The sequence below is a fragment of the Glycine soja genome, chromosome 14 (assembly GCF_004193775.1).
Source record: "Glycine soja cultivar W05 chromosome 14, ASM419377v2, whole genome shotgun sequence".
In the NCBI taxonomy this organism is placed as follows: domain Eukaryota; kingdom Viridiplantae; phylum Streptophyta; class Magnoliopsida; order Fabales; family Fabaceae; genus Glycine; species Glycine soja.
Genome location: NC_041015.1, coordinates 1,671,337 through 1,696,933, shown reverse-complemented (window position 1 = coordinate 1,696,933; position 25,597 = coordinate 1,671,337). Strand labels below are relative to the sequence as shown.

General features: G+C 30.3%; 4 protein-coding genes across 4 annotated transcripts; 3 read left to right on the top strand and 1 right to left on the bottom strand.

Annotated features, from left to right (window-relative positions):
• Positions 1–3,378: 3,378 nt before the first annotated feature.
• On the top strand, positions 3,379–4,887 carry LOC114383093. Its single transcript, XM_028342688.1, has 3 exons — positions 3,379–3,534; positions 3,666–3,751; positions 3,956–4,887. Exon 3 carries the CDS (start codon positions 3,973–3,975, stop codon positions 4,543–4,545), a length of 573 nt encoding a protein of 190 aa, XP_028198489.1. The 5' UTR covers positions 3,379–3,534; positions 3,666–3,751; positions 3,956–3,972; the 3' UTR covers positions 4,546–4,887.
• A 7,510-nt stretch (positions 4,888–12,397) lies between these two features.
• Positions 12,398–13,585, bottom strand: LOC114384219 (heterodimeric geranylgeranyl pyrophosphate synthase small subunit, chloroplastic-like). The gene has a single exon (XM_028343879.1). The coding sequence runs from the start codon at positions 13,420–13,422 to the stop codon at positions 12,571–12,573; it is 852 nt and encodes a 283-aa protein (XP_028199680.1). The 5' UTR covers positions 13,423–13,585; the 3' UTR covers positions 12,398–12,570.
• A 3,747-nt stretch (positions 13,586–17,332) lies between these two features.
• On the top strand, positions 17,333–21,797 carry LOC114382979 (protein AMN1 homolog). The gene is made up of 6 exons (XM_028342536.1): positions 17,333–17,576; positions 18,165–18,292; positions 18,674–18,843; positions 19,429–19,506; positions 20,108–20,255; positions 20,573–21,797. Exons 1-6 carry the CDS (start codon positions 17,459–17,461, stop codon positions 20,984–20,986), a joined length of 1,056 nt encoding a protein of 351 aa, XP_028198337.1. The 5' UTR covers positions 17,333–17,458; the 3' UTR covers positions 20,987–21,797.
• A 955-nt stretch (positions 21,798–22,752) lies between these two features.
• On the top strand, positions 22,753–24,786 carry LOC114383384 (mitochondrial acidic protein mam33-like). The gene is made up of 3 exons (XM_028343048.1): positions 22,753–22,984; positions 23,076–23,392; positions 24,372–24,786. Exons 1-3 carry the CDS (start codon positions 22,835–22,837, stop codon positions 24,550–24,552), a joined length of 648 nt encoding a protein of 215 aa, XP_028198849.1. The 5' UTR covers positions 22,753–22,834; the 3' UTR covers positions 24,553–24,786.
• The last annotated feature ends 811 nt before the right edge of the window (positions 24,787–25,597 follow it).

The window sequence follows — 25,597 nt, the reverse complement described above, 5'->3', positions numbered from 1 at the left end:
TATTTATTTTCATAAAATAAAATAAAATATATTAATAATATTGAAATTATTTTTAATGTAGAAATTTCATTTAAATTTAAAATACTCCTATAATATACTAAAATTGTACTAAAAAATATATTTGTAACCTTATCACTCTAATCACAAACATCAGTCTATCATATATCCTTCCCTCTTGATGATCTGGCCTTAGGATGAAAATAAGTTAAAGAAAAAACAAAAAGAGGAAGACAAGAAAAATGGTCGTGTAATTTGGGTCAAATAAATGTGCATCATAAGTATTTTTTACACAAATTCCAACATTTGTATTCTTGTGTGGTTGAAAATTTTGACTCTTTTGTCTGTTTCGACGACAATAGCCAGTCTTTATCTGTTCGCCACCCATGCAAGGGGAATGGCTGTACCATCGTTTCTTGTAGTCTTCCTTAGAATTTTCAAACATAAGTTGTTCAATACAACATTTAACCCAAAGAGGATCTAGAAATTTATTAAATGACACGACCACAATTTAGTCAGAGTTAATTCTCAATTAATGCTCCATTAATAGAAAATAATCAAATGGCACTCGCGTTTATTAAGTCATATCATTATCAACCTTGATTAGTGATGAATTTAGATATAGGGCGTGGAACTGGTGTAAAGCCATGATAAAAGGATTCGATTAATCCTTGTATATATGTTTGGAAAATAGATCCCCTGAGTGCCGTTCTATGCATGAGTGAGCACGGGTCTACTTGGTTTATTGTTTTGGGATTGAGTCTACTATAGTGAATAGTACATGGCTGCAATATTTATGTGACTTCTTATATATTGGATCATCATTGCAGCATCACACTTACTATGTTGTGCTTGTATAACTTTTCTGGTTGACACATCTTGTGGCAGCTTGTTTATTAATATTAAATTCTAATCTTTTTTCTGTGAAAAAAGTTAATTTATAATTGAATGATAATATAAAATTATTTAATGAAAGAAAGAAGGAAGGAAAAGACGAATCCTGGGTTGGGGCATGTATTGAAAGGGTAAATATTCTTTACCTCAAGAGACTTGCGTGAGCAATTTGTATAAATATGGAGAAAAAAAATACAATTTAAATTATATATAAAAAGATGTTGAAAAAATAGTTTTTTTTATTAATTTATAAATTATTAACAAATTTTATTGCAGGTAACATGTTTTGTATAATATATGAATTTTCAATAAAAAAATCAATAAAACAAATTATCAACTTTATTTAATGGTAATATACTAGCTAGTAGTTACAAATGAAACATTAATTTATTATAAATAATAATTAAAAAATAATTTTTAGTATACTTTTTATGTATGAAATTTGTAATAATTTTTAAATATATTTATTAACATGGAAATTCATATATCGGGGAAATATATTTAAACTAGTGCATGTAATATGCAATAGTATTATTTTAGTTAATTATGTATTACATTTAATTAATATAGCATTTAATATTAATGTGAACTTAATTTTAATTATATAATAAGCTTATAAATTTATCTTATTATAAATAATAATTAAAAATAAATAAATTTTTAGTGAGAGAGGGGGAGAGGGAGAGATAAAGATAGTGTTAAATATAAATAGAAAATAATAACAATATTAATATCATATTACGATATTTTTATGTTTTCCCGTATTATTATTTTAATATGTATTTTGTTGACTTCCATCTTATTGAATTTAAATATTTTATTTTAATTTATTATATTTATATTTATATTTAATTTCTCAAAATTTATGAATTTTCTTAAAAAACATTATTATATATTCATTATTTTTTTTTTGTATTATAAGATTCAGCATTTGATTTCTTTTTATTTCAACATGTTTATACATTATAATATGCTCCAAATAATAATGAAAATAATAATTTTCTTTAAAATATGTTTTTAGGTATGAAATTTTTCATTTTTAATTATGATAATAATTTTATAAATATATTTATTAATATGGAAATTCATTAATCAACATAATATATTATAGTAGATGAACGTAAATGTTATAGCCAATGTATTATTGAAGCTAATTATGCCTGTATTTAACAAATATAGCATCTAAATTTAATATCAATTAAGTTTATTAACATAATATGTTTATAATTTTAATTTGTTCTAAAAATTAATGTATTTAGTATATTGTTTAGATATTAATTTTCTTATAATTAATTTTACAATAAGAAAAAATTAATATATTTTTTCAGATATAAATTTTTTATAATTACTTTTATGATAAAAAGGTTTGAATGTATTTATTAATATGAAATTTAATTAATTTGAAAAATGCTTTATAATTAATTAATGCAAAAATGAATAGTATTATGTATGTTAATTATGTATTACATTTAATAAATTTAGTATTTAATATAGGTATGTAATTATTTTTTATGATACAATATACTTATAAATATAAGAATCTAACTAAATTAATTAAGTATCATGCCTAAATTATTATAATTTTATTGATATTAAGTTTGATTATTATAAATAAAAAATATTTATAATTTAATTTATTCTATAATTCAAGTAAGGAAGATTTGAAGTTAGAGTCTTATAGTTAAAAAATGATGATAAAAAAAATATCTCACTATGATAATCAATTAATAAAGATTAAGGATCACTAAAGAAGTTGATGAATATTTTACAACAGTAATAAAAAATATAATAATAAAATTATTTTCTATACTTATGTTATTATTATCATTTAGGCTTCTTATTTAAAAGCAAAAAAAAATGATTAATTTTTAACAAGTTAACTAAAATTCTAAAAAAGTTCAGCTATTTATTTGAGTTTTTATTTTTATTTTGAAGGACTGACTTATTTATTTATTTTTACTGAGAAAGATATGTGATAATTCATTATAATTTTAGAATCAAAATGACTATTGGCTCGTATAAATATAGATGCATTAGAGATTCACATATACTCAACTCAATTTTTTTTTGGACTGTATACTCAACTCAATTAATCATCACTTATCACGATAAAGTAGTGAATGAGTCGGCGAAAAAATAAAAAACAAAAATCTTGGTGGACTCACGGGGAGAAATAAGAAGAGAGGAAAAAAGACAATAGACTTAATTAATAGAGAAAAAGAATGATAAAAAAAATTTATACAATCATTTAATTATGATTTTATTATAAATTTAATAATTATTAAATAATTATCTTGAACTAATTTAAATAATAATATAAAAATAATTAAATTATTCGTGCATCAACATTAACTCTAATTGATAATATGATTTATTAGTAATAAATGCGATATAAATAAAAATAAAAGGTAGTAATTGCATTATTTAAAGTTTAGAGGATCACAACAGATGTCGAAAATAAAAAGATAGTGGCCATGTACATGTACTACGTTGTAAAAAGTTAATCCTGTGAGGTCCCAGAGTTAAATACGTGGACACCTATCATTCAGTGTCTCATTCTTTCCCCTTCAGAAAGAAAGAACTTGCTCTGCTCTCTCTTTGCTTTGCTGCTTCTCCCTATAATCTCTCTGCAAACTTGTTCAGGTAAGCCATAATATTATGGATTTTGACTCACCATCATATATATTCAGTCAAATTTAAGTTCTTATGGTATCAGAATTAATTCAAGCTGACTCATCTCTCATTTCAACTCATTTTTTCTTTGCATATTCCAGCAAGAAACCACTTTAGAATCAGCATAAAGTTGGGTTATTTCAAGCTTCTGATTCCAGGACGACAACAACAACAACAACAACAAAAAGTGGTTCCTTTTATTTTTCCTCAATAAAATACCAAATATCTTACTGTATCAAATATAATCACCTCCTGTGATTTATACTTTTGGTTCTTAATTTCTCCCCTCAATTTCCAAATTCTCTTTTTTGTCTTATGCTTAAACCAGTGAAAATTCTAGTTCAATAATTTGAGATAATTTTCTTCACATTTGTGTTATGTGACTATGCAGGAAGTGATTGATTTGTGATGGAAGATAAATATAGTCTAGGCAGGCAGCATAGTGGGATATGGAAGTCCTTGAGAGATGGAGACTTTGATGAAGAAGAAGTTTGGGACGTTTTCAAGAACAGAAGTAGTGATTATGGTACTTCTGGGGTTAGCAAGTTCAAAGACAAAGATCAATCCTCTTCTGTTCCTGTTCCTGCTAGGCCTAGTTCAGCCAGAATGATCCCAAGATCTAGCAATAGCAGCAGTGCTAGTTCCTCCAATGAAGATACGGTTCTTCAGCAATCAGCACCTGTCAACATTCCTGACTGGTCAAAGATTTATAGGACTAAACTCCCCAAGAACAGTGCTAATTCAAGGTTTGATGGTGATGGTGTTGCTAACTATGGTGGGGGTAGTGATGAGGATGGAGAGGAAAATGATGAGAGTGATTCCAAGCTTCCTCCACATGAGTTTATTGCCCGAAGGCTTGAAAGGAGTCAGATATCCTCATTTTCTGTTTTAGAAGGTGCTGGGAGAACCCTCAAAGGTAGGGATCTTAGCAAAGTGAGGAATGCTGTACTCTCAAAAACTGGTTTCCTCGAATCACTATAAAGAGGTCTCTTGAGTAGTGATGTAGCTTTATGGTAAAACATAATCAATTAATTTTTCATGGTGAAGGTAAAAACAACAAATAGTTGTTTCTACTTTTTTATGGTATCACCTGATTTTATGGGGTAGAATTGATTCTTATGTGCCATCCAAACATGATAGTAGCTCTTTTACATTTGGGATGTATAGTAGGGTTTGTAGTTAGAGGTTATTTAGGAATGGATGTTGTGTTCATATGCTTGGGGTATAAAAGAATTGTTTAGTAGCCATGTTCATTCTCCTTCTGTTATATCAAATTGTTTGTGGCAATCATAACTGATTTCATTCTCCTTCTGTTATATCAAATTCATGGGATCAGATGTGTGGTTTTGAGCATCCATACAAACTTAATGGTGAATCATAATTATAGAGCCATAAAACATTTTGAAGGATATAAGTGTTTTTCAATTTTACTTTGACTGTGAGTTTTTGTTTTCTTTTCCCCTTTGTTTTCCCAGTGCACAAGTCCAACTCTCCAAGCCTTGGTCTACTTCCCTAATCCTTTATTACTCTGTAATGAATAAAGATTCTGTGAGGTGTATCCATCCACCTTTGGATGAGGAAAGAGTGATAAGAAGTGATGGGATATAAAATAAGAAATGTCATGAGCGAAAAAAACAGATACAATTATACAAAGAAAAAGAAGGTGGAGAAGGAGTTGCTAGAAAACAGAAGTATATAAAAATTATTACTCTCTACGTCATTGATGCGTGAATAATTTTTTTCTGTTTTTAATGCTATTTTTTCCCATTTGGATGCTATTACCTACCGTATTTTTTACAAGAAACAAGTGATGATATATTTTAGACTATTACTTGTTTGTTGTTTTTAATAAAAAGGATCAGATGTAGTATAGTATTAAGTGAAATCAAAGCCCATGACAATATTGAATAGCCCTTGCATGAGTCGGAAAATAATATTGGTAATACAACTTCCACAAAGTTGTAATATACATCGACTCTGTTTGCAATTTTCTCAGTCCAATAAACCAAGCGTTTGCCATTTCACTTAAAAGTTGAAATGAGTTACTCGTTTGTGTAAAGCTATATGAGTTGAGAATTTCTAATAAATGTGGTATAAACTCGATTAGCCTCAAATAATTGTTTGTTAGTCCAATTTAGAATGACAAGCATTTATAAGTCTTTAAAACAACGAGACTTTTATTACCAGAACTCTGTAAGAAGGGTCTAAATTATTCAATCATGTTGTGGGGTGGGAAATTGACAGAGACATTCACCAACTTCGTGTCATCTAATAATTATAGACTAGATCAATGTATAGTATCTAATGACGTGTGACAATGTGAGAAGGGAAGGGGAAACAGAAACACCTAGTATGCAGTAGTCCCTATCAATTTTCAGCTTTGATCTCCATAAGATTAATTTAATGCAACCTACGTCTAGTGTACGCTTTTTGTAGCACATTTCAATTTTAAACGAGTTTTATTTTTTTCCCAATCATTTTTTTTACCTTTATTGTCTGTTTCGAATATCCATGCCAAAAAATTATTAAATGCAAATACACTGATTAAGACCTCTCTTTTTTAATTTTAAATCAGAAATGCATAACTGATAAAAAAAAATGAGAAATACATAAAGAAAGAATAAAGTTATCTATTGCGCACAATTCTAGTAGCATTATATATAGTACAGTCAACCTATCAAGTATCAACTTCTTTCACGACAGATTCCATGTTTAATTGAGTTCTTTAAATATAAACTACATGCCATTATAGGAGGAACAAATAGTCAAATACTACCAACAAGACGTTTTCAACATATTTTTGAATAAATTTGAACAATTATTCTAGTGATACCCAATATATGAAATTAATTTAATGATAAAAAATTAAAATAGGTAACTAACATGTATTCTTTATTATTGTAAAACATTCACGTGTCTTTTGAATCAATTCAACCTCGTGTGAGTTTTTGTATTTAAACTAAAAGGGGAAAAAAACTTCCAACGGTGCCATGACATATAACTCAAACTTTCATAACTGTTTTGTTTATTATAAACATTATATCGGGTTTTTAATAATAAAAAAAGTTTTCATAGACTATATCGTTTTAATGATTGCAATGATTAAATGTAAACTAAATGAGTAATGTTTTGATTCATCAATTTGTTTCTTGTTTTTCAAATATATCGGTGGCACAATATTATAAAGTTTTAAGTTAAAAATAAGGTGCATGTATATTTGGAATTAAATTTTTGTCATTAAGGTTTAGGTGACTTAAATGCAAAAATGAAAGATTACATTTTATTAGATGAACCTTAGTTGAATGGATGCATTGAAAGTTATTTTGTTTCAACTTTCAAGAAAACTTATTTATTATAGTTTGTGACAATCTTCACTATAAATAGAGAAGAGATTTAATGGTGAAACAATACATGCAGAGAGAGTGTGTGAGAAGAGAGATTGTGAAACAAAGTCACTTGTTGAGAGAAAATTATTTTTGTGTGAGAGTGCTATCATTTCTTGTAATCATTGAGTGAAATACTCGGGTTTATAGAGTGGTACATGATTTGGGGTGAGTTACAATTTTATAATCATTTTTGTGATAATGAAATATTTTTTAAGATGATTACATAGACATAGGTAAGAGGTGTCGAACCACATTAAATTCTTGTGTTTGTTATTATTTTTCTAAGGTATAATCTTTGTTGTGTTCTTATGATTTTTGTATATGTGAATAATTTTATTTGTGAGAGCGTTGATTATCCAACAAAAATAAGGGATATAGAATGAAGATTATTAATCTTTCACACCTAAAATAAAAATAGCATTGTATTTTTGTCCTAAATCAAACTAGCTAGGTCCAAGGGACAGAGTAATAGAGTATGTTGATTTGTCTCTTGCATCATATGGGACAACATACATAGTACATAGACAGCTATGTTTCATACCGAAAATGTTTGTTATGACCAAAAAAGCATCATGGAAGACCTTCCCTAGGAAATGTCCAATCTTATATGGGGTGCCTTAATTATGAAGAGGAGCTCATTGATCTTCTCACTTCACATGATATTTGTTTAGCAACAGGATAGCTTCTCTTAACTAAATAATCCAAACTTAGAATGGGGTCTAATGACTCTTATTCATCTACTATTATTTAATATCTACCTTATTCTCGTTTATTATGGTTCAATGACCCTACTTAACAAATTTCTTGCCTTGAAGAATACTATGCCAAACCCATGAAACAAAAATAATGAATTTGGGTCTCTATAAGCCCACCAATTCTACTTTGCTAGACGAGTAGTGTTACTAAAGGACAATATTTGCCAACTATTCTAGTGCAATCCTCTTCCTACCCTTATTCCTCCATCAGAACCTAGCTCCTGAGGAAATTAGAAAGGTACAAAAAGACTTAGGAAAGTGTATAACAGGCATTGCATAAGAGAGAATCCCTTTGTAAGACGACCTTGATTAGAGTTTCCTCTTCTCCCTAATCCACTGAAGAGTGATATTTCTAGATCTGCCCCATTCTGTTGGGAGACCAAGATAATTACCAACAATTGCCCAAGCTTCTTTTCCTAAGACACTAATAATATATATCTCTTTTAGTAGCAGTAGAATATATTTGCCAAAGATTAATCTAGACTTTGCTAAGTTAATCCTTTGACCCAAGACAGATTAAAAATATGGACAGCTTCTCCAGCACAAGTAATCCCAAAGATAAGAGCATAATCTTCCCATAGAAGGTATGTAGGAAAGAGTTGGGCTAGAAGGGGTTCACAATAAATCTCCATATGTAAGAGCTTTCTTAATAATCAATTCATCCTTAAAATATTACTCTCTTCTAAATAGTCTCTAATTTTTTTTTTTTTAAAAAAAAACTACTCAAGTGATCCCAAAAGTATAAAAAGTTGTGTTAAGTAGTTCTCCAAATATTAAAAAATACCTTCAAAATAGTTGTTAAACTTTGCTAAAATACATTAACTTAAAGGATTAAAAGTTATGGTTATTCAATACTTTAAGGATTATTTAAATGGTTATATTAATTTATGGATTATTTAAGGGAGACAGTAATACTTTAAAAACGAAATTAATGATTTATTCTTTTCTTCCTGCTTGAGGCCTCTGTAGGACTTTGGAACACATTTAGACTGTATATGTTATACTAGACAATAAGGCCATAACTAACTTAGCCCATTTATCCCGAAACCCATATGCTATTAGAGCCTTCTCCAGGAAAGTCCATTCTAATTTCTCATAGGCTTTACTCACGTCAAGCTTTAGGGCAATTCTTTATGTACCTTCTTTGCTCCTTCTCTTCAAAGCATGAAAGTCTTCATGTGCCGTGACTATTTTGTCTTGAATTAATCTGATTCCTACAAAGGTACTCTTATATGGAGAAATTAATTATGTTATAGAACCCTAAACTTAACAGTAACACAATAATCTTTGCAATAACTTAACATTAAAATTATAGGGTTCGATTATGTGTCTAAAGTGATTTATAGTCTCTGGTTGTGGGAGTTTAGAAACTATGGTCACAAGAGTTTCTATAGAGTAAACAGATCGGTATAGTGTTAGGATTGCATTCATAAGTCTGTAAAATTAACCTTCCAACCATGCCTTACTGTCGCCTTTCAATTTGTGTAAGCATATCCTATATCTTTGGATTGTAGTAGCATGAAAGAAGCTCTTGTTATTATCTCCCAATTTCAGTCATTTCAATCTAAATCTTTACCCCCAGTAGTCCTACTTCCATAGTCCTCCTTTGAATACTCTCCATTTCCTCACAAGTTTTATTATTATGGGGTCATTTCAAAGAACCAGCCGTTAGTCTGTTAGAGTCTAGAAATCTATAGATTTGCATTTGAAAAAATTGAAGTCTTTATGTGCCACTGTAGTAAGGTATTTTTGCAGATTTTTTATTTTTTTTATTTTTCAGTTAACTATTCCGTCCCCAGCATCTTCCTTTATCCTTCCCTTGTCTCTATCCTTTTTCACTAAGGTTCCACAATGCTTGTACTTTTCCCATAATGCCTCGTATTTAAGTTTTGGTAAAATATACTGTTATTATGTACTGTGAATTCTTGTTTTAATCCTTCAATTTTTTATTGGTTTAATTCATAAATTTTTAAAAATTTAGAATGGTCTCTATTATCATTTATTAATGACATTAGCATAAAATAGTCACCGAGGTAACATGTCCTGCTATCACTAAATAATGTTAGCGACCATTGAAAAAATATATAAAAATCAAATCCAACATAAGTTATTTTGAATGACTAAATCTAAATTTTAATTTGGCATATTAACAGAGACTACATATTTAAATTGTACTTTTTTTTATCACTTCTCATTTTTGGAATAAAATAATGACTAAGGAACAGTGATCAGAACTCACACACCTAACGTAGTTGTCACTATAGTTAGAGCCCTGTCTAGCTTTTTCTTTGTAGAGACAATATTTCTAGGATTATTTTGCCTTGTATACTTACATCCTTAGGGTAGGTTTGATTGTATAGAAGAAAAAGGATTGAAAGAAAAACGAAAAAAATGAATTAAAAAAGAAAAAAATAGGTGTGAGACTCACTATTTTTAAATTTTTTCCCATTGAATAGTAACCTCTACCCCACAATCAAACCATCCCTTGAAGTTGTGTTTGTCAGCAACAAGATAGGGACAATGGGCAACAATGGAGTTTTTTAGGTGGTTTTATGGAGTTGATTTGTGAGCAAGATTTAATTTAATTGGGTGAAGGTGGGTTCCTCCTTTGAAATTTTTGACCTAAAGGTGAGGAATGTACATTTATGTTTGTGTCCTTTTTTACCAATAAAATCCATTTATTTGATAAAATAAGACATATATTAATAAGGGTATATTAATATTTTTTATATGATTATATTACTGTAATGTTGTCTGTTAAGCATGATTACACTAAACCTTTATTTATAATAAATAAATATGATTAGTAGTGATTATATATGTGATAATTGTTATTTATAGGTATGTTTTGGGATTAAATTATATAAAAATTAGTAATTTTTTCTCTTATTTCTTTCTTTTTGTGCAAATAATTATTATTTTAATATCATTTAAGTTTTTGTGTAGAAAATATTAAAAGTTAATGAATTTATGATGTTTAGTGAGTAAAGTAAAAACCAAAAGAGTAATTTGAAAATTTGAAGAGGTGCCTTAGCGTGTCCTAGGCACTTAGCGTGAGGCACGGGCTTAGCAAGAATAACGCGCTTAGCGCTAAGAGGATAATTGTGGAAAGTGAATGCTAATAAAGGAAAACACACTAATTCAGGAAAGAGTCGCTTAGCACGATTCACCCGCTAAGCGCAAGAATTACTGTCATACTTGCTAAGTGTGATAAGCACGCTCAGCACGAAGGTTGTGTGAAAATTAAGCTGATCTGTTTCTATAAAAGAAGGAGAGAAAAGAAGGAAAAACAGACAAAAAATTCAAGAAAATACAATTCTTTATAGAAAGTAAAGGCTAGAAGAAGGAAAAATAATCATTGAGAGTCCTTCTTTCCCTTCATTTCCTTCCTCAAATTTTTCCTTTACTAAATATTTTTCTCTTGCAATTGTAAAACCTTTTATGACAATGAGAAACTAAATCTTCTTTGTTGGAAACTTGGTAGCCAATTATTTTTTATTTAGTTTTTGTTCTTATCTATTTAATAATATTAGTTTTGCATTATCCTTTCTTGTGCTTAGTATCATTCCTTATGGTTTGATCACTCATTTGTATGATAAGTTTTAAGGGTAACGTTAGAAAATGTTATTTTCTAATAGAATTAGGAAATGCTATCTAAATAAAGTTATCACTATGGGAGAAAAATAAATAAATTAAACTTTTTCACTCGAGGGATCTTAGTTAGAGTATAAATAGATACATGTGTAAACTGAAATCATTATAAATAGAAAAAAATTATTAATATTACATCAAGAATAACTCTGGTAGGTTAAGTTTCTAACAACCTAACATCTTATTTGTTTCCACTTTATTTCTCTCCTCACAACAAAAAAGGAACATTAGATCTACCTCCATCGAACTGTATGAAGATTGGAGTCTCCTCCCCACTTTCTCTATTTCTCATGTTAAAAGAGAATGCCATTAAAATGCCTACATAGGACCAAGCATTTTCAGCATCAAATTAGATAGACCCGGTACTATTAATCCACAAAATTCTCCTTTGACTAAGTAGGGTTGCCATAAATAAAAGTGCATGTATTCTACAAAATTTCTACTCTTATTAAATATATTTTTTCAATTATTCTGACTACTCTTATTAATTTGAATTAGTACTTGCATGGATGAAGTTAAGAAAACGGGTTTCGACATCAACTTTGGCTTTATACCTACATGGATGATGAGTACATTTTTTTGTAAAAGGGTTGGGGTAGCTCTTAGTACCCCTTAATATTAATACTTTTACTGATAATTAAAAATAAACGTCGTCTGGTTCAAGTTGAGTTTAGGTAACTAAGTGTTTCTTCACGCTTATAAGAAATAATTAAAACACACACAATCAGTTTAATTTGTATTTAATTCACTAAAATAGGATTATTACATATATATGGATCAGTTTGAATTTTCAACTGCATAAGCATGAATCTCAAATAGCATTAAAAATAGAGTCCTGCTGTTTAGTGCAAAAAAAAAAAATAATAATAATAAACCGCGCGAATACTCGTGCATATTTTCTATTGGAATTAATTGGAAGTTATAAAAGGAAAAAATAAAATAGCGTGGTTGATGTAAAAACACGGTGAATATTTGGTATATTATTTTTCGTACTAAAAAGTATTATCCTTGAAAATAAATTTTACACATTAAATTATGAAGTAAAATATAAGTTAAAAACTTCTGCTATATATACCATCAGATTTAATTTGAAACACATGATCGTGCAATTATTGTCTATGAACCGCACAGTTGATCATGTTCCGTACATATGAAGATGGACAACAACCCACTTGAGATTCCAGATATATAGAAAACTTAAAAGTGGCTAGAAATTAATAAATAAAACTAGAAATAACATGAACATCTCTGTCCATGAAAAATTGCAGTTCCTTGAGTGCAAGATGTCTCTCCTCTTGCACATGTTTTTCCATGAACCCCATTTGTAGCATTCCCCTCATCATCCCCACATGAAATCCAAAATTTCTCAACCTTTCAATTTGGTCCTCACTCCCACCTCCCAAGATGGCACCAGACGCAGCCCCACATGCATGCAACCCACCGTCCCTTTTCTCCAATACAAAGCGCTGCATGCTTTCCACGTTTTGCACCTCCTCACCACCGTCCCACAACGTTTTCTTCACGTACTGCGCGTCTTGCAACCCCACCGAACCCACCGCACGTGATATCTCAATCATCACACGTAGGACTCGCTCCGGGCTCGCACTTGCTGGCCCGTCGGGCCTCGCCAGCAACTCAAACCCGAACGGAACAATCCCGTCCCCGGTGAGGAGTTCTATGTTGGGGCCGTACATGGGCCCGTCGGTTAGGTGTTCATGGGCGTGTGCATTGGCGAGGTTGAGTAACAAGGCCGATGCCGCGGCCATGGCTTGTTGGCGGTGACCGCCGACAAGCTCGCAGGCGGCGAGGCATAGGGCCGGGACGGTGGTCCGGGGGGCGGAGAAGGCGAGGTGGAGCATGGGCTCGAAGACCTCGAGGGGTTCTTTGAGGGGAATGGTTTGTTTGAGGTGGGCTTCAATGTCGGCCTGCAAGGAGGCCCAGTGGGGGTAGTGGGGAGAGGGCATTCTGAGCGGTGCGGGCTTGACGGGTAAGGGGACACGGGCTTGGCATGATATGAGTGAGAAATGAATCTTGAAGTTGGCGTTGAGGAGAAGGGCTCCAAGCATACTGAGTAACAAAAGTGGGGAAGTGGTGGTGGTGTTGAGATGAATGAAGATATTTAAGGGAGAAAGAGGAAGCGTTGGGAGTGTGAATCTCACTGCATTATGTTAAGTACTAGCTAGGAATTCAATTTGAGAGGTGACTCTCACTGCATTAATGGGCATAAGAACTTGGCTTAAATAGACAGGGAAATTAGGCTGCTATTTCTTTTTTTTTTTTTGACAAATTGAGCTGCTAACTTTATGTTGGTTAAAGCACGTTCAACTGTTCAAGATAAGAACTAGGCTTAAATAGATAGGGAAATTAGGCTGCTATTTCTTTTTCTTTTTTGTCAAATTGAGCTGCTAACTTTATGTTGGTTAAAGCACGTTCAACTGTTCAAGTTACCTAAAAAGTTATGTTTTTCTTTTATAAAGTTAGATATATATATAGTTAGTTATGTTAGGGTATGTTTGATTTACATTTTTATTTTTTAAAATTGTTTTTATTTTTAAAATAGAAAAAGATGTTTGATTTAATTTTTTGTTTTCTACTAAAAATGTATTTTCAAAATGAAATATATTTTTAAATTTGTTTAAAATTATATTTCTTGTACTCAAAATGAGATTCTTGATCTCAACTGAAAACACTAAAAATGAGATTTTATTGTTTCAAATTTTTGATTCGCTTGAAAAAATATTTTTATTGAAAATGAAAACAGAAATCTAACCAAACACATTTTCATTATTATTTTTATTTCCAGTGAAAATAAAAACAAAAAACAACCAAACTAAATATCCTCTTAAACACTAATATTACCTAATTAATAATAATTAATTGGGTCTTAAAAGTGATTAATATTAACACATGGATAAATATAAACGATTATATTAATTTACCCTTAATCACTTGTGAATTAAAAATGTATATAGTTGACCATATATATGAGTAGACACTAAGTAAAAAAATTTCCACATATACAATAATTCTTATTCTATTAAACAATTAAAATTAAGAATTTGAAATTATAAATTTATTACTGTAAAACTATTAATCATTAAGAAGCTATACTACGTATGAATATCAAAATAATTATTGTAATTTTAAATTAATATCTTTTTATACTATTAGTATGTAGGATATTTATTATAAAATTAAAATTAATAAATAATTTGTAACATTTAAATTTATTTTTAATGATTTTTTTCAAAATTTCTTTTATTTAATATTTTTTTATTTTTAGCGGATCAATTTACTTAGTTCCGAAATGAGTCAAACATATAATTTTTAGGACAAAATATGTTTTTTTTTGTCTCCACACTTTAAAAAAAAAAAACAGGTTTTAATCTTTATAATTTCAAATCAACCATTTTGGTTTTCAAATTTTGAAAAATATGCAGAGTTAGTCCTTTTCCTTTAACACGTACTGTTAATGCTGTTAAGGAGTTAAATTTACATATTTTTAAAATTTTGAAGATCAAAATAATCAATTTGAAAATACAGAACCTAAAACTAATTTTAAATAAAAATACAAGAACCAAAAAATAGATTTTACCCGCATTTTTATTTAACTCGCCTAGGCAAGTGAGATTGGCTCACTACGTTATCTTAAAGTATAGCACACCACACCTATATGAAATGAAAGAGTTATGTAACACGTTCTTCCCAATGACAACGAAGGCCATATACTTTTTTGAGTTTTGTCCTTGTCAATGCTTGCCAATTATCAAACGTTCATGTGTTACCTAAAAACTAAAAAGTCCCCTTTAAGTATTAGACACATAAATAATTATTGTATTTTAAACGTGTTTCGCGAGTTTGAGTTTGAAGTGTAATCTATAAAATTATTTTTCTTATATTAAAATTTAACTTTTATTAAAAGGATAAGATAAAGGCAACAGAAATTAAACTTAAATTAGTTGATCATAAGTTTTTATACTATGCCATGAATTATTGGAAGAAAAAAAAACCTCAAGCAAGTCCAATGAAATGAAACTGAGTTTATCTTTCAAGTCATAAATTCAAATTCCCACTTGTTATCTTTTTATGAATGCTCTTTGGGCTTAGAATTTTTTGTTTACTGTGAATTGAAGTAATGTCGTCTTCACTAAAATCTTTTATAAGAAAATAAAGGAATTATTTCAAAGTTTTATATTGTTAAACAAAAGTACATAAATATGTTTATATTACGTTCGAATCAGAATGAACCTGATTTTTTTTTTAAACGGAGAGTTTCATTTTTACTAACTGAAATGGGAATTCATATGAAAAGCATAAATAACATAAATAAGGGATTAATAAAAAATATTGAATGATTATAAAACACCAAAATACATAAAATATTAATAACTTATATTTTTAAAAATATCTAAAAGAGCATTTATATTTATATATAATGGAAAAAAATATAATTGGAGTATTAATTAATAATATAAATATTTTATACTAGTACTACATAAAAATTAAACTCTAAAAAAATCTCGTTTTCTAATTAAGTAGGCTGGACAGCTGCCCACTTGACAAAAAGCCTAACTAATTTAATAACGAGATACGACAATTGTATGTTTAATTTTTGCCGATTGTAACAAACCAAACCTACTTTTGAAATATTTAATACTTAATGAGTTTAATCTGTCCTATATATCATCACTAATGCTGTAGTATGAAACAAATAATTATACTTTATTTCTAGATGCAGATGCAAAACGATGATTCTATATCGGTTTCATGACATTTTTAAATACGGTTTTAAATTATCTTTATAATTAAATTTATTGAAAAAATTTCTATGACAGTTCTTATAAAATTGTTTTAGAAAAGTTATATATTTTAAGATGATTTTCACAAAAATAATCGTCTTAGAATAATCAATTCTGATTTGATTCTTGAACCTAGAATCGTCTTAAAATATATTTTAAAGAAAATTAAAATAAATTTATTCCTCACTAAACAACTTTTATGAATTTTAAGTTTCTAACCCATGCCAATTGGATTAAGATTAGCCAAATATATATGAAATAAACTTGGATAAACTTAACTTGTTGACATATTAATACTATTAAGGTTACATAATTAAAGAAGTATATAATTATAATTAAAATATATTTTATAATATTTTTTAAAAATAAATAATATAAATATAATAGAATATCAAACAAAATATTATTTATTCTTAATTAAGGAGTTGTATTATCAATATATAATTATTTTTTTAAAATATTATACTTTAAAAAAATGACATTGGACTAGGTTGAAATGACCTAAAATATAACTCTAAATCTATCCTTAAAACAAATTGATCTAATTTCTTTAACTTCTCTCATTAAAAAAAATCCTTTAAGAATGAAAAGGTTGAGTTAGTAAAATGAGTTAGGTCACGAACACCCCTATCTCATATTATCCAAATACTCTCTTTGAATAAGTTGTCCCCAAAGATGAGTTGACAAATACCTATAATTTATATTAAAAAGCACTAATATATTTACCAACTATTTTTGCAATGAATCGAAATATTTATATTTTAATAATCTCAAATCACCCTTTTTAAAATCCCTATATAATTATATATATACTTAATCATTTTAACTGCTCGTCTATTTCAATATACCATTTTTGTAATCCTTATCTTTCAATTAGATTTTAACAGTTTTTTTCTTCTAAAAAAACATAACAATAGTTAAAAAAATAACTTTATATTATAATTTAATTTTTTATTATCAATTTAAACATAAGTTATATATATTTAAAAAATATTTACTTATTATAAATTTTAATATATTGAAAAGTATTAGTTTGTTATAACTTTTTATTATATAAAAATAAAAATGTACTGCATACCGTAGTAACCGTACTACTTATTTTTTTAACAAAATCGATAGGCAACAATATATTAAAATTAATACAGAAAATAATTAATTTTGCCAAAGGAGGTCGCAAGAACAAAAGAAAGAGAGAGAGAGAGATTAGAATAAGTTGATAACACCGTCAAAATTGGTTCCTCAGAGTTGAGGAGGTATTGTGTAAGGGCACGTTCTGTTACATCGTTCTTCATTTTGATTTTGGATGGATAAAGGTAAAGGTGCCAAGGCATTAGCGACCTCTTTGCAAAATCTCGATTTGAATCCTCCATCCAACGTCAAATCCAAGTCCTCCATTTCAATCACCCACCCTCAATTTCCCGGTATTTTTTAAACCCCTTTTTCTCTCTTTCAATCTGCTTTTGTATTTTAGAGATGGGGTGTTATGTTTATGTAAAGCTTTCACCTTTCAGTGCCCCATGATCAATTGCACTTGCTCTGTTTTGGGGATCAATTGAAGTTGAAAGACCGTTGACAAAACAATACTAACTCTGAAATGCAGTGGTTCTTTGTTTCTGTGATAATTTTAAGTAGAAAACTTCAAAAAACAAACAAAAAACACTTAAACACTCATTTGGGCCTTTTATTGCGATTGGTTTCAGTTTTGATCATGTTGCCAGGTTTTGTGGCAAGTGCTCATTGTTTAATTTGGTTTTGACCTTAGACTCTGTGTTTGTATGACTGGATTATGCTGAAAATGGAAGCTCAGTTTGAGTTTTGCCCCTGAATAGAATGAGTAAAATTTGTTTTCTTTGAAGGAGACACTAGGTGGGTGTTAGTTGTGAGAGGTTTCGGTAGTTTAAATGAGATCTTAGGGTTTAAACCTTGGTGGTACCATGCACCGGTTATTTTTTCATAAGCATGTGCCACATAATAGGCATTAACAAATTATTCGAGAAATTTTTGTGCAGGATTACTGCCTATGAAGACAAAGCCTCCGAGTTTGGTCAGCCTTTGCATTGGAGTTCTTGGAAGACATTTGGAGGATATTATTGCAGATTTGAGTGAAATTGCTATCAACTTGCCAGCTGATATAAAGGTAGGTTGCTAGAGAATGATTCTGATTCTTCAAATCCTTTAATAAGTCATTTATCCTAATGCTCATACTTGTCAACTAGTGAAATTCTAAATTTATAGTGTTCTCAATGTAAATGTGTGAGAAACAAAGGTTTCTCCAGGATTTCCCACTTTCTTTGCTAAAGAAATATCCTTTGTTGAGGCACCCGGTTAATATTCTTAAGTGGTTGAAACTTGTGTTCCGCTCACTGTCCTAAACACTTCTTTGTTTATCCCTTGTTAAAAATCTTTGATTATAATGTGTCTTCCCCCAAAAAAGAACAAAAAGAATCTTTCATCCTGCATCATGTACTTTATACATACTTACAATACAAATAAAGAAGTTAGTTATGCTTAATGACAGATAGCAGTGGCAGCTATTGCTAGAAGAAGAAAATTGTTGAATGATGATATCCTGATCGCATTAGCTGATACTTCCTGGGAAATCCTTGATGTCTCTGGCTCAGATGTCTCTGATTTTGGCTTGATAAAAGCAGCTGAAGTATGTAGATTCATTAAAGCTCTAGATATAAGGTATAGAACTATAATTTTTTATTTTATTTTAAAAATGAAACAATTACTATGCTTTAATTGTAATGCAATCAATCTTTGATGTCTGAGAAATGAGAATAAATAAGCTGAAAAAACAAGAATTTTCATAATATTTAGTCTTTTCATGTATATTCAAATTTCGGAAGACATTTCATGCAATATGCTCTAGCTTGTAGTCTTAACTCTGAAGCTTACTTGATGCTACAAGAGCATGTCATATGTCCCATTCAATGGACCAGCTGGTAGGCACATTTTGATAAAATATTTTGCTGTTTGAACTATATCATGAGTTTATTAGAAGTGAGTGATGAATGCAGATTGAGTTTTATGCTTAGATCTTCCTCTTCCATTGTAATTTTAATTGTATTTCATGGTTTTACTTCTACTGGATGTGGTTATTATTAATTTTCTTCACCTTGTTTTTGGTCCGTCAACAACTTGCCTTGAGGTTAGCATATTGTAGGATTGATGTGATGCTAACAAACATTTTTGTAGTGTTGTAGTGTGTTTTTTATATTATACTTCTCTCTCTTTCAGAATCACTTGATATATTGAGACTATTTGCAGCCGGTGCACCAAAATTACTGCTAATGGTATATCTGAGCTTGTGAAGCACTGCCACTTATTGGAGACATTGAGATGCGGGTACATATCTTGTGTTATCCACTTTAAGTTTTATTTCTTTGTTAATGCAATTTGTTCATTGTTTTGTTTTAAACTGTATTTTGTCTATCATTTAAGACATAATCTGAAAACTTGTACTTTTGCTTCAATGGGCCCTTTAGGTACCATGTTCTTGTTACTATTGTATCCATCATACTTTTATCGTTAGGATATGTAAATTGAGTTCTCTTCTAAAGATGATCAAAACATATTTACTTATTTATTTATAATGCCAAAAATTGGCTTTGATATAAAAAATTTGATGTCTATTCTCACGAAGGAAATGTTATCCGAAACTTGGGAAGTTGTAGGTATTGGGAAAGTTATTTTATTTTTATTCTCTCTTTTTAAAAAAAATCAAATTAAATTAAAAAGGTGGAAAATCATGTAATTTTAAAATTGTTTAGGGTGCTTTTTTCTTTTCTTTTCTTTTTTTGGTGTTTTCATGGTAGTAATTTCCTACTTTATTACACAGTTTTTTGTCTAATCAATTATAATCTTATTGGATACAAGACTGTGTCTTGACTGGGATTACATCATTACAAAACTCATAACAGGCAATGAACCATAATTAATATTGCAGAGGGTGTCCAAGGACTGACAACACTGCACGAAGATGCTTGGGTATATTTAAACCAAAGTTTGATGATTATGTGGAGGAGGATTCTTGGGAGGAGCTTGATACAAAAGAAATTGCTAGTGGGGCACAATCACTCAGGTGGCTAGTATGGGTATGAACTTGAAAACTTCTGTCTAATTTGTAATTGAATGCTAATTTTTGTCCTTACTGAAATGCAAAAATTCATTTATTTCCTTCGTAGTTTGATGTCTTTGTTTTTATGATAGCATTGGTTGCTGTAGAGACACATATGCTGCACTTCCTCCAGCCAATGGGGATGGAGTGAGAATTAGGAAAAATAGGCATGATGGATGGATAAGGATTTTTCTTTGATTCTCATTGCATATAGAAAATAGAAGTTGCTAGTAGTTTAATATTTTTTCATGGCCGACATTTCTTCAAGAAGTGATTATTTTATTTTATTTGCAGCCAAACATTGATAAAAATTCTTTAGAGGACTTTTCCACTGAGTGCCCACGTGTTGTAGTAAATCCTAAGTCATCACCCTTTGGGTTTAAGGGAACTGAGGTTCCTCGGGAAGCATTACAAAATATCATATTGGATGATGAAGTTGTCAAGGACATTGATCCCAGAACATGGACAATGCATGGGTTTGCATTGAAGCCCATCTCTCCATCTTCAAGTTCCACTGAATTATCAGTAGCCGAAAAATTCAGACTTGCATTTGTGGAAAGGGATAACCGATTAGCTCCGAAGCGAGCTAAAAATGCCCGGCAACATCAGCGTCGTGCAGTGAGGGAATTGATGCTGATGAGCACAAGAGCCAAGGCAATGGTCTTAGCCTCACAAGCAAGCAAGTCCCTTCATGGCCGAAGCTCATAGAGTTCTCACATCACATGTATTTTTCAGTTGCCCCAAAATGTACTTATAGCATTATTAACTTCTTCTGTATATAGTAAGAAGTTGTTGGTCATACAGATTTTGAATCTTAAGATGTCTCCTTTGACAAGTCAGAAAGATCAGGGCTTTCAATTTGTGCCTTGTTTGAGGTTTCTCATGAAATGAAAATTGTTCAGTTGCCCATGTTATGGAAGAAATATGATTGCCTGTTGCTTTGTTCCATTTATTGTGGAAATGCAAAATTAATTTTCCAACATCATTGCTTTGGAAGAAGCTCTTGATTCAAAAGGATGAAGGATTCCTTCTGCATGGTGTGATGTGGTACTGCTACCTAACGGTGCTTCTGCTGAGAGGGGCCTTGTTTTGTGGAATGGTGTGATGCATGGCTGTTCTGTCAAAACTGCTTATAATCGACTGTTATGGGAATGGTTGATGAGGAAAAGGACAGTGTCTGGCAATTTATACCCTGTTTTGAAATATCTCAAACGGAGAAGACACAAATTTTCCAAAGCAAAATTTTTAGCTGCAACTAAAATTTTGATTTGAGTCAGATGCAAACAGGCTTTAAGCACAATTATTGTGCATGTTTGATTTTCTGTTATAAAATTACGTTTGAGGCATAAGTCATTTTGTCAATGCATCAGGATCCTTATTTGTGCTTTTATTTTATTTTTATTTGTTGGATTTGCATTAGAATGTGTGTTACAACAATTCCAATTGCAAATCAAACATACATTATGTGTGCGAATTGGAGCTTGTTATATTCATTTTCAATAAACTTGATTTCGTATAATTGATTTTAGCTTGTGTTTGGACACTTTGTAATGCAAAAGAACATGTCAAATTTGTAAAGATCGTACTGTTGAATGGTAAAAGTTTTCTGTAGAATGATGTTTAAATATAACTGCTCTTTGTTAAACATGTTTAAATAAATTGATTCATGTTTAGTTACATTTACGAGAAAATTATTTTTAATCCAATGAATATTGTTTAAATAATATTGATAAAAAATACTTTTCGATGCACAATTCTTAATATAACTATGTATGTTGTCAAGTAATAATACAATATTAAATCATAAGGACATTTTTTTATCGAAGACATACTTAAGAGCATTTTTCTTCATGGGCTACTTTTGCGGTAGGGTTATCATGGTTGATCATTCTTGTAATTCTTCTACTGAATAAAAATAAAAGTAGTCTCTCTCAATGTTAATAAAAGAATAATTATTACGTAATCTTAATTTAAAAGAATAGTTTTTTTTTAAAAAAACTTAAATATATTTTTAATCATTTAAATTTGGATAATAATTTTTTTAATTCTTCAAAATAAAATACATTTTTATTAGTTGCTTAAATTTTTGAAAAGTTGTTTTTAGTTCCTTTTATTCTAATAGCATATACTAAAAAATAATTAGCCTAAAAAATATAAAAGTATTTATATTAATTAATTTTATATTAAAAAATGAATTATATAGAAAAAAATGAGAAAATAAAATTTAATAACTTCTAATACTAAATACTAGTAGTAGTATCAAACTTTAATTTATAATAAAATTGTCAATTTTATTATTTTCACAATCATAACAATTTGTTGAAAAAACATCTAAAAAATGGTTTTTGTTCTTTGAAAATAAATTATACATACATAATAAGATAATTAGATTTTATAATAAATACTAAAAATTGTAATTAAAATTTTTGTGATTAATTAATAAATTAAACTCTTAATATAATTTTGTTGAAATGTTTGAGTTGAGTAGTCTCAGTTGGGTTGAGCTGCTGCCACAACACAATCTCACAGCGCAGGAATTGAAGGAAAGATAGAGAAATGTGGAAGAGAGCCTTGGTCGGCGCCGTGGGTGCTCTCCGGCGGCCATATTCGTCGGGAGGTGGCGGCATCTCCTCCGCCGTGAACTCAATGCTCCTCCGCTCTCTAAAGGATCACTATCAAGAAGTCGCCAAAATGAACATGCCCCCTGTAAGCTCTCTCTCACTCTGTTAGTGTGCTAGGGTTTTACTTTAGGTTTAGACATTGACTAACTCACGTGAGAGTGGCACGTGCCTAGCAGAAAGTGAGTCCTCCTTCGCCGTTCACGATCGTGAAGGGAGCTCTGGACTCGCACGGTCCGGTTCTGAAGCGCAGCTACGGCGACGAAGAGGTGAGCATCTATGTCATGCGGTTGTTGACCCCCGAGGACGAGGATTCCGCCATCGACCAGCTCTTCATCCACGTCGACGTCTCCAAACCTCAGCAGAACGAATCCTTGATTTTCCTCTGCGGTTTGTACGAGGATGCTCTTGGGATTCACTCTGTTTCCATGAGGCCCAAGGTCCAGGACTCCGGCTACCTCCTCATCCCCTCCCAATACACCGGCCCTGTTTTTGCGTCAGTTCTGTCCTCTTTGCTCTCAATTTTTCTTTGTTTAGGGTTTATGCTTCTGTAGTGTAGGTCTGGAGATTGGTAATTAAATTAAGAAGAAAAAAAGTATGCACTCATAGTTTAAAATAGTTTTACATCATCATCCAATCACAAATCACGATTTTTACAAAACTATACACAGTTCATGCATCACCATTAAACTCTTAAATTAATGTCATTGCAATCTCTAGAGTATGTGAAAGTGTAAGGTGGAAAAAGATATATCAAACATGGACAGAGATTCAACGTTTACTGGTGATATGATTTAAGTGGGGAACAATACTTATTGCATGAGTTATCTTTTGAAGTTCTAAGATGGCATTGGAATCTTAGTGATTGTACTCGCTATCAGGTGTTGTTATTGGATCACCTACAAATATTCAATCTTGCAAGCTATAAGTTATGTGTAATCCCCGGGGTAAGCATGTGTCTTGGAGATCTCATGTTAACTAGTGATATGACCAAAATAGTACATATAGGTAGGAAGAAGCATTGAAATTTTTTGTAGACATTAGGAATTTTGGATTAAAAGAATGGAGATGAAGTAGAATGCCCTCCACTCAGAACTCTTGTTTTTTTTTATAGTAATAACTATTGTTGAAAATATCTCTACCGTGCGAGTTACTTCATTTCGTTTTGGAACTCAATTGTGAGTGTTTAATTAAGGTCAACGTCAATGATATGATGTGATTGATTCATTTTGATGTTCTTTCCCTGGTGAGAAAAGATAGGCTGGACTAAGGAGAAGAAACTGCGGAATTGTGTTTTGCATTTTGGGAGAAGAAAAAATTTCTTACTTTTGGAAGATGCGAATACGCGTGTTGTCCTAGAATGCCCGTTTTGTGTTTTATCATATACCTGTTAAATTTCGCTTGGAAATTCTTATGTTTTGTGCAGCAGGCATTTTTTTTTATATAGTTTTGACTGTCTTTTCTGTAAATGACAGAGAACTAGATGAAAAGATGAGAGATGCGTTTCACAGTTACATTGAGGAGAGAGGAGTGAACGAGAGCCTCTTTAAATTTCTTCAAGCATGGCTATATGTGAAGGAACATCGAAATCTGATGCGGTGGTTCAAAACCATGGGCTTGTTCATTGATGGAAAGAAGCCAGCTACAGGTGCATAACCCTCCGAGAGATCAAGTTATGGATTCAAAACTTCCAAGTTTTTCAATTTAAAAGTCCCTAAAGTTTCATAGTTGACTATTAGTATATTTATTTTGGAGGATCAATGCACCCACATAAGTACACAACTTTAAAGCGAGTGGTAAATTTTATCAATTTAACTATTTGTGATATGTAATGTGATTATGACAAATATACACACAAAATTTAAGATGATTTTTTTTTAAGTATCAAAATTCAATATTTGATATTACATTACAAAATATTTTGTGACATCATCTAATCAAACAGTACACCAAATTAAAAATAAGCCAACTGTAATTAGTAATGTTTATGACTTATCTGTCTCACTAACTTTACCCGTAGTTATTAATGATTGAACTTTCTGACTTAATTTAATACACAATGTTTTACCTAAATTATATTTTTTTTTACTTATTTATTATAAATATATTTTAATTGTAATTATATATTTTATCAAGTTTGTGACTTAATTATATATAATATAAAAATTGATGTCATTGTCATGTTAACAAATCAGACAATTTCAATCTTATTCTATATATTGTTAGGTCTTAATTAGTTTGGAACTTAATTCAAATAAAAAATTCTATTAAAATTTCATGTTGGGCAGAATCAATAATATTCAGGCACTAGTTAAAAGGGATTAGGAGATTATTATTCAGCACGTTCAATGTGCGGGTAGCCTATGTGTTATTCTACTGATAAAAAAAAAGTGTTATTGTGTTAGTTTTCTGGCCAAACAAGGTTCTAATGAACTTTTTATGCATTTTGTGTGTGCGTGAAATAGCGATAGAAAAAAAAAATCCAATAGTGTGTTTGGATGTGCTTTTAAGATATCATTTTCCTACAAATCCACGTTCAGATATTTAAATTGACGGAGAAGCTAGTATTTTAAGTATAAGGTTACGCATGTTTACTGGTGTAAACACCCAACCAAACATGCACGGAGAAGCTAGTATTTTAAGTATAAGGTTACGCATGTTTACTGGTGTAAACACCCAACCAAACATGCAGTAGGTCTCA

Coding starts and splice junctions, on each gene's coding strand:
- LOC114383093 (XM_028342688.1), top strand. CDS start 3,973: ATGGAAGATAAATATAGTCTAGGCAGGCAGCATAGTGGGATATGGAAG.
- LOC114384219 (XM_028343879.1), bottom strand. CDS start 13,422: ATGCTTGGAGCCCTTCTCCTCAACGCCAACTTCAAGATTCATTTCTCA.
- LOC114382979 (XM_028342536.1), top strand. CDS start 17,459: ATGGATAAAGGTAAAGGTGCCAAGGCATTAGCGACCTCTTTGCAAAAT. Junction 17,577..18,164: donor CACCCACCCTCAATTTCCCG/GTATTTTTTAAA, acceptor ATTTTTGTGCAG/GATTACTGCCTATGAAGACA. Junction 20,256..20,572: donor CACTCAGGTGGCTAGTATGG/GTATGAACTTGA, acceptor TTTTATTTGCAG/CCAAACATTGATAAAAATTC.
- LOC114383384 (XM_028343048.1), top strand. CDS start 22,835: ATGTGGAAGAGAGCCTTGGTCGGCGCCGTGGGTGCTCTCCGGCGGCCA. Junction 22,985..23,075: donor CCAAAATGAACATGCCCCCT/GTAAGCTCTCTC, acceptor CGTGCCTAGCAG/AAAGTGAGTCCTCCTTCGCC. Junction 23,393..24,371: donor TACACCGGCCCTGTTTTTGC/GTCAGTTCTGTC, acceptor TGTAAATGACAG/AGAACTAGATGAAAAGATGA.